Source organism: Equus caballus, chromosome 12 (assembly GCF_041296265.1).
Source record: "Equus caballus isolate H_3958 breed thoroughbred chromosome 12, TB-T2T, whole genome shotgun sequence".
Lineage (NCBI taxonomy): Eukaryota > Metazoa > Chordata > Mammalia > Perissodactyla > Equidae > Equus > Equus caballus.
The window spans coordinates 38185810-38199081 of record NC_091695.1 but is presented as its reverse complement, the minus strand read 5'-3'; the positions used below and the strand labels follow the sequence as shown (position 1 = coordinate 38199081).

General features: G+C 51.1%; 1 protein-coding gene across 1 annotated transcript; it reads right to left on the bottom strand.

The window, feature by feature from the left end:
• Nucleotides 1-1446: 1446 nt before the first annotated feature.
• On the bottom strand, nt 1447-10973 carry LOC100059452 (pepsin II-4-like). The gene is made up of 9 exons (XM_001501936.5): nt 10883-10973; nt 10262-10421; nt 8133-8250; nt 7132-7250; nt 6218-6417; nt 4288-4404; nt 3008-3152; nt 2816-2914; nt 1447-1754 (listed from the first exon to the last, which is right to left on the bottom strand). Exons 1-9 carry the CDS (start codon nt 10936-10938, stop codon nt 1605-1607), a joined length of 1164 nt encoding a protein of 387 aa, XP_001501986.2. The 5' UTR covers nt 10939-10973; the 3' UTR covers nt 1447-1604.
• Nucleotides 10974-13272: the final 2299 nt, after the last annotated feature.

Genomic DNA, 13272 nt, shown 5'->3' with positions numbered 1-13272 from the left:
AACACAGTCACTTCTCAGGTCCCCTGGGGGCTGGGAGCTGTCCTCCTTCCCGCTGTGCGCATGCTGTGTTGTTGTGACACGTTGGGAGGCCTCGGTGGGATCTGACTTGGTAGGAACATGTTCTCACAATAAGGCACATTGTGCACAACCCCTGCCCAGGGCCGCCTCCAGGAGGCTGGAGGACCACCTTCGAGACCCCAGATGGGCACATAGTGCTGTTAACAAACAAGATGAGCTGGTCTGGGTCTAGGAAACCTGGGCTCCAACAATTGGTAGGGTGTTTGTTCTTGAGTGAATACACCCTGCATTTTCCCTACTTAGGACTCCACATTTAGGGTCTAAGAAGCAGTGGAGGATGGGGAGTGTGTGGGGAAGCCTCCTCCACTGTGTCAGTTTCTCTGGACCTCTGATAAATTGGGGGATGCCGTCACAGGGTTTCCAAAGCCATCTTGTTCTGCAGACCCCAAATTCACTCCCTCTCAGCTGGGGGACCCAGCTGCAGCCCTCAGGCCAGTGTCTCCAGAGGGCAGGCTGGGGTCCAGCTGTCGGCAGAGGCAGGAGCTATGGGAATTCTCTCACTGTGGGTGTCGAGGAGCGCAGGACTGTGACGGGTTTACTAGCAAGTGAGGAACTGGGATCCAGCTAAGCTGAGTTACAGTGAACCAGAGCACTTTGCGGCAGGACTTCTCAGAGCTTTGCTTGGAAAGGAGCCTTGTGAACCTTGAAGAAGGGCCTAGAATACAGCGTGCTCCATGCTTATTTTGAAACGCTACTTTCCATTGACCATTTTGCTACCAAATTCACTCTGAGGAACGCTGCTCTAAATAGTTCCTGTTTGCTAATGGGCACACTCAGCTCGTTCCTCACATCTCACAATGCTCAGGAAGTGGACAACCATCCTCTCTAATTACTGATGGGGAAACGGGTCAGTTCAGTGTCTTGCACCAGAGCACTGAGGGGTCTCAGGTGTTACTCTGGATCAGCCAGGTAATGACAGAGAGCAGCCAGGTAGATTTTGGGGTGTCAGATTCTGTCACCTCCCTGGCCTACATCTTCCAGGAAATTCTGCCTGCCTGGCCTGCTTAGGAATGTCACCATCAGTGGCCACGTCCCCTGAATCTCTTTTGTTTTCTCATTTTCTCTTGTTGGCTTTGGGAGAAATGTGAAATGGACTCCCTGAACCAAGACCTTAGGGGCCGTATTCTTTCAGGAGGCAACGTGCCTGGCATTTCTGGTCCACAGGTCTTCACATGATGCTCACAGTCAGACCTGCTGAGGAACATTTGTCTTGCTGGCTCTACTATGAAGTGTGTGCTGCAACTGTCTCTGTGTTTGGTGCTGTCCAAGTGGTCATTTTGCTCCCCCCGCCCCCTGCTCTTGTGTTCTGACCCTGGTATGGGAAGAAGTAGCAACAAAGAGAAGCAACTCCACAAACGTGTTTCAGAAGATTATGCTTTTAGTCTACGTTATTGGTATGAGAGGGAACAGGGCCAGGATCCCACCTCCACAGTCCCACAGGAAGAACCATCAGGAGAATTACACACATCTACAAGGGGGAGAACTGAGGCCAGATCTTCCTGCGAAGTGGCAGGAAAGACTCAGGCTTAGGCCACGGGAGCCAGGCCGACCTGGTTGTTGGCTCTGTCGAAGACGGTAAAGTACTGGCGGATGAAGACGTCACCCAGGATCCAGAGCTCTCCGCTGCTGGTGTCGAGGTCCACGCCCTCAAAGCCACTGATGCAGCTGTCATCCTCCTGGAGAAAAGGAGGATAAAACCGGAGATGTGACATAGACTCAGAGGTGACAGGCGCTGGGGATCAGGGTCAAGAATCATAGTCTGCTACAAGGTACGTGCAAGGAGGAGCTTCCTGGCTTGTGTGTGGGGCCTCAGCTCTTCTTAGCCTGGGGTCTGCCTGTGTGAGCTGATCACTGCACTTGGTTCCAGGGACCACTGGACATTGTCCACTGTTTCTGGTGGATGCTTAAACCCTGGCGACAGCATCAGAGCTAAGAGGTTTAGGGGAACTCAGCCTCTGGGAGGACTTTGGAAGCCCCAGTGACACAGCCTTTTCTCATTATTCTGATCCCTTCCGGTGGCGAGCTGTCAGTTTTTTTCATTCACTAGGTCACTGGCCCACAACATTGGCTGCATGTTAGAATCTCCTGGGGAGCTTTGCACCCACCCACACTAGTTGGGCCTGACCCCCTACTAATTAATCTGCATCATTGGGGGAGTGGCTGGGTGTCAGTACCACTTGCTGACTAGCACTGGGCAAAACGAGTTTTCCACCTGAAGTTATCATAGAAGGAAGGAGCTAGCCTGTAGCTCGTTTAACTTGTTTGTAAAGATTCGTCCCTTGGTAGAGACGGTGGGGGTGTCATAAGCCTTGACCCTGTGGAAATTAGGGTCACCATTTACCCAAATCTTTGTAGCATTGATGTGGTCAATATCACATGACTACCCTAACCACATGCTGAGCTTGGGGAAAGCCGTAGATCACATGAGAAAACTGAGGCTGAGAGGTTGCAATTGGCACAGAATCAATGAGCCGGTAATTGAGACCCAGAGTGTGGACTCAGGGGTCCAACTGGAAATCCTCTTCCCATGCCATCAGTGTTTGCCTCCCTTCTCCCCTTTGTATGCTGTTTCCAAATTCTCATTCACGCGTTTATTTTGAATGCATTGTTTTCCCTGGCAGCTGTCCAGAGCAGATGTCAGCTTCAGCTTTTGGAAGTGCTCTTTTCTTAGTGAAAGAAGGAGGGTTGGCCACATTCTATGGGACACATGTAGGTGGGAGGCCCAGAGACCCCTTACCTTTAGGATGTAGGCACTAGGAGGCAGAGGGAACTCGACGCCATTCATGGTGAAGACAATGTCGGGCAGGCTGTCGATGGCTGAGCAGCTGATCACCTCCTAGAAAGAGTGAGGGTTGGAAGGGGTTGCCTTCCTTCTGCATGGCGGACCCACCACCTCCGTCTAGGACGGGGCAGTCAAGGCTGGACTTACCTCACCGAGCAAGTCCTTTCTGGCTCCAATGTAGCTCTGGATATTGTCGATGCCAGAGGTTGGGCCAGCTAGCAGAGAGGTGCCAGTGTCAACAATGGCCTGGCAGCCCCCGCTGCAAGCGATGGACTCTCCGTTTATTGTGATGCTGGAAGTGAGATGCGTGTAAGGGTCCCAGGAGCCCCCAGGGGGTACATTTCCCCAAGAAGGAACCAAGTGACCTCAGAGGGTCCCTCCTCCCCATCCATTGGCCAATCCATAAAATTTCAGCTTCTCTCCTTCATGCACTCATTCATTCATGCATTCATTTACTCAACAAATCTTTACTGAGTGACAACTCTGTGCTAGGCCTGAGATGAAATGCCAAACGAGGCAGCCTCACAGTTTCTGAGTGCAGGCAGCTCACACTCTAGCTGGAAAGATAAGTTATGACCAAGGAAGAGCCGCATGAATAGGGCACAGGACAGGGGAACAGAAAGAATCCAGGGTGAGGGTGGTGGTGGTGAGGAGCAACCAGGGTGGGCTTCCCGGGGAAGCAGACAGCGCAAGGTGGCCAAGGAGGTGAAGAGCTGGAAGGGGACGTCCAAGGCAGAGGGGAAGGCATGCAAGGAAGGATGGACATGGGAGGAGCAGGGGTGAGAGTGGGAGGAACTGATGAAGTTTTAGCATGGCTGTGGCAGACTTGAGCGGATTGAGTGTCCTGCTTTGCCCAGGACTGTCCTGGTTTTAGAACTGAAAGTCTTGAATGCCAGGAAATTGCTCACTCTTGGGCAAACCTGGAGTCACCCTAGCAGGTCGGCCGGGGGAGGAACAGCGAGGGAACGAGGCTGCATGGAGGAGGGGTATCCCAGAAGGCGAAGTGGGGAATGAAGGTGCTGTAACAACTTCTCAGGCATTTTGCCCTTTCTCTAGACTGAAAGTGACTTTTTTCCTGGAGTGGGAGGAGCGTGTGCCCGTTCTTAGTTCCCCTAACTGCCAAGATGTGTGGATTGGTGGGTCCCCAGCTCTCCCCAGGGATGCTGGTGTCCCGTCTCCATGAGCAGAAGGAAAGTGGCTGTCTCATCCTTGCAGAGCATCTGGGGTCCCAGGAAGCTCTCCTCCTCCAGGGAGGGGCCTTTCTTGGGGTCTCTCTGGGTTGGCCAACTCCCACCTTCTCCTCCTGGGGTGCATTTCCCTGTCTGGTTGTTCTAGGGGGATTCTGGGAAGCTTATTTAAATAGCAGTTTATAAAGAAATGAGATCTGGGGCCCATGCCAGGACAGTGCCCATCCATGGAGATCCCACCTGTCCACGGCGATCTGCCAGTAACCCTCGGTGGTAACAGGGACCCAGTGCAGGCTTCCAGTGTAGTAGGAAGAATCGATGCCACCGAACATCACCACACTGCCACTCTCGTCATCGCTGTTGAAAGTGAGGGGAAAAGACAGGAAGTCATTCATTCAGCTGAACATCTGCTATGTGCATCCTAAGAGCTCCCCTTGACTGGGCTCTTGCCAGTGCCAGGAGCCGTGCTGAGTGTGGTGGACAGGGTATCTTTTAATCCTCACATCAACACCCAAACAGTGGACGCTATTATTCTTATTTCCACTAGGCAGTGAGGAATCTCAGGCTCATAGAAGTGAGGTGACATGCCCAAGGTCACACAGACACGGGGTGCCAGAACCAAGATTAGAACCCAGGTCTTTCTGGTTCCAGAGTTGTGGTTCCACCACATCCTCATTCTTATTGATGTGGGGACCTCAAGAGAAGTGAATGTGGGACAGTGTTTGCTCTTAAGGACATGATAATATAGATGCCTGGTTCTCAGCCAGGGGCAGTTTTACCCCCAGGGGACATTTGCCAAGGTCTGGGGACATTTTTCGTTGTCATGATTGGGTTGGGGTAGGAAGTGCCACTGGTGTCTAGTACGTAGAGGCCATGCAGTCTGCTCAACATCCTACAATGCACAGGACAGCCTCCCACAGCAAGGCATTGTGTGTCCAAAATGTCCATAGTGCTGAGATTGAGAAACCATGATCTAATTGGGGAGAGAAGATGGTCCCAAGAAGTCTCTAAGTCCTATAAAGACAGAGGATGTTTAGGAGCCAACTTGAATATTAAGTGGCCAGGAAGAGAAATAGGCCCTCTTTTTGTAAATTACTTCTGTTGGAAGTTTCCTCCTCATTACCAAAATATTCATTTTCTGAATCTCTGAAGTTTCAGGTTTGATAGGGAAGCAAATTTTTGTGATGATAAGAAATTAATCACCAAAGAACAGGCCAGAGAATGATAGTCCCCACTCACCTCCCCCCACATCAACTTTCCTGTAAACATCTGATGGTAAGTACAACGTGACACAACGAGTTTACAGTAGAAGACTGAACAGCTAAAGAAACATATCAACAGTGACAATGGCTTCAAAAGAGAAGGACGAGGTGGCTGGCCCCGTGGCTGAGTGGTTAAGTTCGCATGCTCCGCTGCAGGCGGCCCAGTGTTTCGTTGGTTCGAGTCCTGGGCACGGACATGGCACTGCTCATCAAACCACACTGAGGCAGCGTCCCACATGCCACCACTAGAAGGACCCACAACGAAGAATATACAACTGTGTACTGGGGGGCTTTGGGGAGAAAAAAGGAAAAAAGTAAAATCTTTAAAAAAAAAAAAAAGAGAAGGATGAGAGCCTCAGAGAAAAGCTGAGAGTCTCGGGAAACTGACGACACCCTCAGATATTCCTGTATAAACTCGACTCAACCAATACCAAACTGGTATATTCTTTATCCATTCTTAGGGTTAACTCATAGTCACAACTGGAACCTAGATTTTTTTAACGAATGACATAAACTTGCTTTCTTTGTTTGGATGTTTCATTGTTTAAGATATAAGTCCCGTCAAATATTCTATTCATTGCTATGGAAGTTTGGGCTCTGTCTATATTGTACTCATTTTAAATGGTGGTCTTTTGGGGCCAACGATAAGGGGACTAGGGTTCGAAAGCAAACGGCTAATGACATCTGAGTTGTATAAGTCAAGGTGACAAAGACTCACTCTGGTAAAACAAGGTGAATGAACACAGTTCATCAGAGAGAGATTTGGCCCAATTCTCTCCCAAACTACACCTCTCAAGCCTTATACACTGACCTTTCAAATCCCTTGCTGGCTGAGACCCTCTTTCCCCACCCAGCACCGTATAGCCCTCCTCTGGGCCAGGTGACCATGACCTCCCTGCCCGACTTACGAGCTCAGGTAGACAGAGAAGAGGTCTTGGGAAACCAGACCCTGGTCCCATATGTTGTCAAAGACGGGTGTGGCCCCAGAGGCGGAGATGCTGGGGTAGCCGAGACCCAGGATGCCATCAAAGGGAGCCAAGAAAAGGAAGAAGCCAGGTTCCTTCTCGCTCAGGCCGAAGATCTGGTTGGTGTCCTCGATGCCTCCGACCTGAGTGGGGGAACCAAGATGTTCACAACCAGCTTGTGTTGAGTGAGCACTGCGGGACACCAGCCCTGGGCACAGAGTATCCCTGGTTCATCTCATGTAGGATTTGGCTTCTGGGGTATCAGGCTGGAAGAAGGGGAGAGGGATGGTCTCTGGGAATGTTTGTTATTCTGCTGGATTAACCATTGCAGCTGATCTCCAGATGGCCACAGTCTGCAAGTTGGTGTGACAATTTGCTGCAGAACAGCCGGGCCCTGTGTGTTCCTGTTTCTGATGATTGGATGCAAATCAGACCCCAGGCAAATCAGAGCCCTTGACCCCTGCCACACCCTGGATCTGGGGGACGAAAGTGGAGATTCTGTGACTTGATGGGGGCTGCAGGTGAAGGGAAGAGAAAGAGGAGGAGGCACTAAAAGAGAAATAGGCCTTTCCCAACCTTCTCCCCCCAGCTCCATAGCACTCAGCTTGGGTGGGGCTGAGGTTGGCTGATGGCACCAAGGCATCCCACCCCTTACCCACTACTGCCCCACTTAGAAATGTCTGTGACATCTCTGCCACTTCTGCATCCCTCTCCCCCAAATCAGGTTACTTTGGTGATCACTGAGACCTGTATTGCCTGAATGAGCTCATTATGGGGGGTACACTTTGACTCCCACAGTCCCCAGAAGCTGGCCCTAGGAATGGGCAGAAGGAGGTGGTGAGTCAGCAGGTGCTCACCCTGACAGTGTCGTATCCGAGGATGCCTGTCATGCTGCCGGTGCCGTAGGTGATGGAGATCGACTCGCTGGTGGCCTGGTAGGTGGAGGACTTCTCAGGGTTGAAGCGCTTGTGGTCATCTGTGATGGTAAGAAGTGACATCGTCAACCTCCGAAACTCAAGCAAGAATCATGGCTGGAGATGTCTTTCTAGGGTGGGCTGCCTTGGTTCTGGGTGGGGCTTTGGAGGAGAATGGTGCCCTTTTCCCTAGATGTTGGAGCCCAAGCATCTGCACGTTCCATTCCTGCCTGGTTGGACCAAGAGGGACCATCTGCCTGAAGGAAGGTCCCCAGCCAATCCCACTGTCCTCCCAAGTTCCCCAGGCAAACACTGAGCAGAGCAGGCCCATGGCTGCCCATGGCGATGAGACCCTGCACAGAGCACTGTAAACAGCCCACAACACAGCTACACTGTCACGGTCACAGCCTTACAATGTTACAATTCAGGTTATGAAGAGGAGCATTCCAGTGGCTCTTCCTCTGAATCAAAAGTCAGGCGAAAATGCTGGAAGAGGAGGGAGCTGGAAACGCTGTCCATGACTCCCAATGACAAACTCTTCCTTAGCAAACCAATGATTTTTTGAATAAGCGAGATCATAGCTAAGCTCAGTCATTCTTTTGAGTCACTTTCTCATGTCAAGCTCTTGTCCCAGATGGCTATCTCTTAGCCCTTTAACTCCATCTCCCTTTGGTCCCCCCTTGCTCTCCTTGGCTGTGGTTGTTCAGGAGACCTGCTCCCTGCCATTGGACTGAACGCCTTGGGGGCAGGGACCATGTGTGATTCACCCTCTGTCCCCAGGGCTCCTAAGCCCTTGCTGGGCACATGGGTGCTTGGGAAATGCCTGTTGAGAGAATCCCAGAGGGACTCCAGCAGGCTTGAAATTGGACCTATTTGAAGCCCCTGAGCGTTCAGGGCTCCCAGGTCAGTGGGCGCTGGGGTCCTGGGCAGGGCCAGGCACTCACAGCAGGCAAGACTGGAGCAGTAGGTCGAGGGCACCCACAGGTTGGAGGAGCCGGTGTCAAAGATGACGGTGAACTCCTGAGGGGGAGTTCCGATGCTGATGGTGCCGAAGTACTCCTCCTGCGGGGTGGGGACAGCACAGATCACTCCTCATCCTGGGACTCCCCCAGGGAGCAGGGCCTCGTGGGGCTTCCCCTCAGCTCCCCACCCTCACTGCTCTCCCTGCCTTCCTCTCCCTGTCCAATGCATCCATCCTTCGAGGCCCAGCCTGGCCTCCCCTCCTCTGTGATGTCTTGCCTGATTGCATCCTTGTTTCCCTCTGACTGTCTCTTCTAAGCACCATCAACAGCTAATAAGAATCTGCTGTCTCCTCTTCAGCTCTCCTCCTGAGTGTCTTAGTTGTGCCATCTTAGAGGATACACCGTCTCAGAGGACAGTAGGTAACCTGATAGCAGCCAGCAGAGTAAATGCTCAAAGGCTCATTCAGTAAATTGCTGATTGGGAGATGAAGTCACCTAAAGATGGAAACCCCTGGATGTATCCTGTGCCTAAATCGAGGTGTGTATAGCGGGTTTTGGGAAAGGGCATTGTCAGGATTTTTATTCTTAGTGGCAGCACTGTCTCCCTTGCCAGAAGTTCTAGCCATACTGGTCTGGCTCTTCTTTGATGATGACAAGCTTGTTCCCATCTCAGGGCCTTTGCACTTGCTATTCCTGTGCTAGGAAAATGTTTCTTCTGCATCTTTTCTTGATCTGCTCCTTCTCAAACATTCAGAGCTCTAGTCAAAGATCACCTCTACCAAGAGGCCCTCCCTGACCACTTCATCGAATTTCCTCCATTCTTCTTCTTCCTGTTACCCTATTTAATTAAGTTCCCTTTTCATCACTTTTCATTACATGGAATTATCTTGCATGCTTATTTATTTGTGTATTATTTGCCTTCTCCTCTAGAATAAAAGCTCCAGGAACTTTGTTTCTTCATCACTGTTTCCTCAGCTCCGTGCACAGAGCCTCTGGCATGTAGGAGATGCTTCATAGATATTTGTTAAGTGAATAAATGGACTGACTTTACCAAGCTCTTACCAAGAGCCAGGCCCTGTCCTAAGCCTCCAAAAAAAGTTATTGCACTAATTACTTGCAACAACCCTCTGATGGTAGATATTCGTGGTCCTGCTTGACAGACAAGGAAACTGAGGCTCGCTCTGAGAGTTGAAATGACTTGCCGAAGGTCACGTGGCTCGGAGCCATTAAAGAACAGATTTGCACTAGGTCAGGCAGATTTCACAGGCTAAGCTCTTAACAACAGGCCACGTTGCTTCCTATCATTGGCTCTGTGCCCTCACACAGGGGACACACAATATCTACCGAAGGGCAGGGCATTGCCATTGGGTCCCAAGTGTAACAGTGAGCCATCTTCCTGAAACTCCATACTGATCCTGTCAACTCCCCTGGTTAAGATGATTCAGTGACAATGAGGACAAAGACCCTCATCAGAGACTCTGATCTGGCTCCACCCACCAACCCCACAGTCCTCACTCTGCACCTCCCTTCCTCCCTCTCTGCTCTCTCTGAACGCTGGCCTCCTTTCCTCAAATGCACTCTGCTCCCTGCTGTCCCAGGGTCTGACACAAGCAGTTCTGCTCTCTGGGACTCTTTCCTGTCCTCTCCAACCCCCACTTCTCCTCCTTTGACCCTGCGGGTTGTCCCTGTCTGCCATCTACGTCCCTCTCACATTGTTATCTATACTGCATAGCGCTCGGTCTGTCTGTACTTTTCATTGTTGGTGAGGCTCAATGATGATTGTCTCTGTCTACTAGACTGTGAGCCCCATGAGGGCAGGGGCTGTGCCTGGTTTTGTTCCCTGCTGCTTCCCTGGGTGAAGCACAGTGCCTGGCACATAAGGAGGTGCTCTTCATATATAAACCCTGAATGAATCAATGAATGAGAGCAGCATCTCTGACTGTGAGTCTTCCTGCCTTTCCTGTGCCTCTGAGATCCAGGGAGCAGACCCCTGGGTTACTTCCTGGGGGCTCAGAGCCCTGGTTCATCCTCCAAGAATCCTTGGGACCCCTCTCTCCTCTGGGCAAAGTCCTTAGTGCTGCCCCCACCACCCTGCCTGCCCATGCACTCACATCCAGGTAGTTCTCCAGGGGCTCTGAGTCCACCAAGGTGGCAGCCTCCTTGGGGAAGAACTTGCTGGCTGGGTTGGGGGTATGCTTCTTCAAGAAGTCCTCCAGCAGGCCATGCTCGATCAGGTTCTGCCTCAAGGACTTCTTTCTGACAAGCGGAACCCTGTGGCAGAGCATGTGCAAGCAGGATGGTTTGGAGGAGGAAGTGTAATTGGGGAAGAAGTCCCCTTACGGGGTGCTCTGGAAGGCCCCGAAGGTAAAGGAAGCTGGTCCAAGAGAGGAAGAAGGAAGGAAGTCATTAGGGAAGACGCTCCCATTTTTTCTACCCTATTGCAAAGAGTTTCAGTGGTTGCCTGAAGTTGCCTGGCCCAGTGGTGGAGCTGGGAACCAAAGCTGGACTGGACTTGAGGACCAGGGCTGTTCATCAAATCGGCAGTGCAGCCTCCACAAAACGACAGAGAGAGACTGGAAAGGAGACTCAAGATGGTGGAAGAGAGTGAGGAGTTGTATGAAAGAAGAAGGTAAGAAGAAAAAGTTGGGGAGGAAAGGAAGACAGCATGACAGGCAGTGAAGGGAAGCAGCCCCTTGGAAGCTGTTCTTCGTGCCTGTGTCCCCCAGACTCACTTGTAGATAAGGCACTCAGAGAGCGCCACCAAGCTGAGCAGCAGCAGCCACTTCATGGTTCTTCCTGGGTCACAAGTCTCCAGAGAAGGGAAGACGGGTGGAAGGTGTGCAGCAGAGGCCGGAGCTGCTCCTTATATACAGCACAAGGAACCTACCTTATCAGCCTCCAAGTGTCACCCATTATCCTAACTCCAAACAGGAAGGTTACCGATAAGATTGTCTGCATTCCTGCGCCATGTTCTGAGAAGTTTCCAGTTGGGCAGCTTTCCATGGTAACCACATCTCACGATTAGGATGCACCTGCAGAGAATGAGTAATGGAGGGGTGGCTTATTTCTCATATGACAAACATGGCCTGGGTTAAGACTTGACAAGCAGAATAGTTGACAATGTTGGTCTAACATGCACTTAACACAGAACAGGTGTCAAAGGAGCTCAGTGTACCCCGATTTGTCCTGGTGGGACAGATGCTGGGGTTCTTGGAGAGCAGCTCCCCACTTACCAATGGCCTATGTTCCTTTACCAGCTAACCCAGAGGACATTCAAGGGTCTGTGGTTTTGGACTCTGGATGCATTTCCCCACAGAAACGTCATTTTGTGGGATGTTGGGTGTGTAACTAGCCTATAGGACTTATTATGCTCTTGCATAACATTGTGCTCTTGGCAATTGGGCCGAGTCTTGGGACAGTGCTGCATGCAGTAGAGAGGAAGAGTAGGGAATGAAGCAAGTAGAAGAAGGCTCCTTCCTTTCCTGGAGGAAGCACACTTGAAAGAGGCCAGTTTTGTCTTTGGAATCTGTGCTCCTTACTTTCTGCACCCGTTCTCTTCCTACTGCTCCTCTCCCATGCTCTCAGGTGGCTGGAAGCCTCCACCTTTGAGACCCCAGCTGGGTCTGACTCTCCCAGGAGCCCCACGTTTAAAACTTGGCTGGATCAGCTGCAATGGAGCAAAGCAATTGGGGCAAATTCACACGAGTGGGTGAATGACTTAGAAAGGTTGTCTTCTTGAAAGAAGATGCTTAGCAAGCCAATGGATTCTCTACTTACGGAGTGCATTCAGTGAAGAAAGTGGATTTAAAACTGATTGAGGAATTGTGGAGGTGGGGGATCGGTGGGAGGGAGGTCACCAGGAGGTAGCCAGCCATATCTGCAGGTCTTGCTCTGATATCAGATTCCCCGGGCCATCCCTCGCTTTTCCAACATCAGGTGACACAGATTCTATAAAAGCTCCAAGTTTCCCCCGGTGCTCTGGCTGAGCATGGAGTGGTGGGCAGTGTGGATCAAGTTCAGGACCAGTGGTGGCCAGTACAAAGCACATTTGTATTTCAAACTCACCTGATAAACATCTTTTTGCCCCAAACCTGGATCTTGCTCTGTATTTTCCACCTGCACGTCTTTTGGTGCCTGCTTCCTCTCCTCTTTTTTTCCCTTTCCCTTGAGCATTTCTCCTTGATCTACCCTCTCAGGTTTGGGTTGATCTCAACTCCTCTGTGGATGAGCTGATGGTCCTGAAAACGTATGCTTAAATCCTGGGAGCACTAGATTGAGACCCTGTCTCCAGGCCACCACTGCGTGGGAGGCAAGGAGGGGCATATGCTGGGGGGGTCCTCAGGGTCTTCAAAGGTCATTAGTGTCTTGTGCTGGGAATGGGTACATGAGGGCTTATCATTATTCTGTTGAGTGGTGGGAGTGATGAAGTTGGAAGGTGAAGCAAAGCCCTGAGGAGCCGAGTGAGGACTGTGAACATTTCTCAGAGCCCCTGGATGCTGAACCCTCTAGACAGGCTCTTTGATGTCATCCTAGCTGTGACGGTGTGGTGGCCAGAGCCAATCTAGGAGGGGTAGATAGTGTTCACGCTTCCCAGTGCATCCTGGAGCTGGCTTGCAGGGCTTGGAGCCCAAGGATGGGTATCAATTTTGCACACAGCTTGTCTGTGGGATCCATATAGGAATTTTGAACAGAGGAGAAATATGTTTGGGAAGCAGAAGGAAGACTCCTCAGGCAGGAACCTGCAGGACCCATTCGCCCATTCATTCAACATGTTTCTATTATGCTCCTGCTACCTGTTGGGTAGTAGCCATGCTCTGGTTGCTGGGAGCACATCCATGAACAAGATGGACACAGGTCATGCCTTCAAGGAGTTTGTGGGCAGCTCAAGAGAGGGCTGAGAGGGGAGGTCTCTTTATATAAATCTCAGATAGGGGTTTGTATCTCACTAATGGGAAGCTCGAGGATTGGTGAAGATACTTGTCTTCCCACACTGGAGATTTTAACACATTCAGGGAGGCTGACATGATTGGTGACACAATTCCAGGCTTTTGTCAGACTCTACAAAGGCCGCAATTATCCTTGTGTACCGATATTGATGTCCTTCATAATCTCGTCCCCTTGA

Coding starts and splice junctions, on each gene's coding strand:
- LOC100059452 (XM_001501936.5), bottom strand. CDS start 10,938: ATGAAGTGGCTGCTGCTGCTCAGCTTGGTGGCGCTCTCTGAGTGCCTT. Junction 7,251..8,132: donor CTGCTCCAGTCTTGCCTGCT/GTGAGTGCCTGG, acceptor TTACCATCACAG/ATGACCACAAGCGCTTCAAC. Junction 2,915..3,007: donor GAAAGGACTTGCTCGGTGAG/GTAAGTCCAGCC, acceptor CACTCTTTCTAG/GAGGTGATCAGCTGCTCAGC.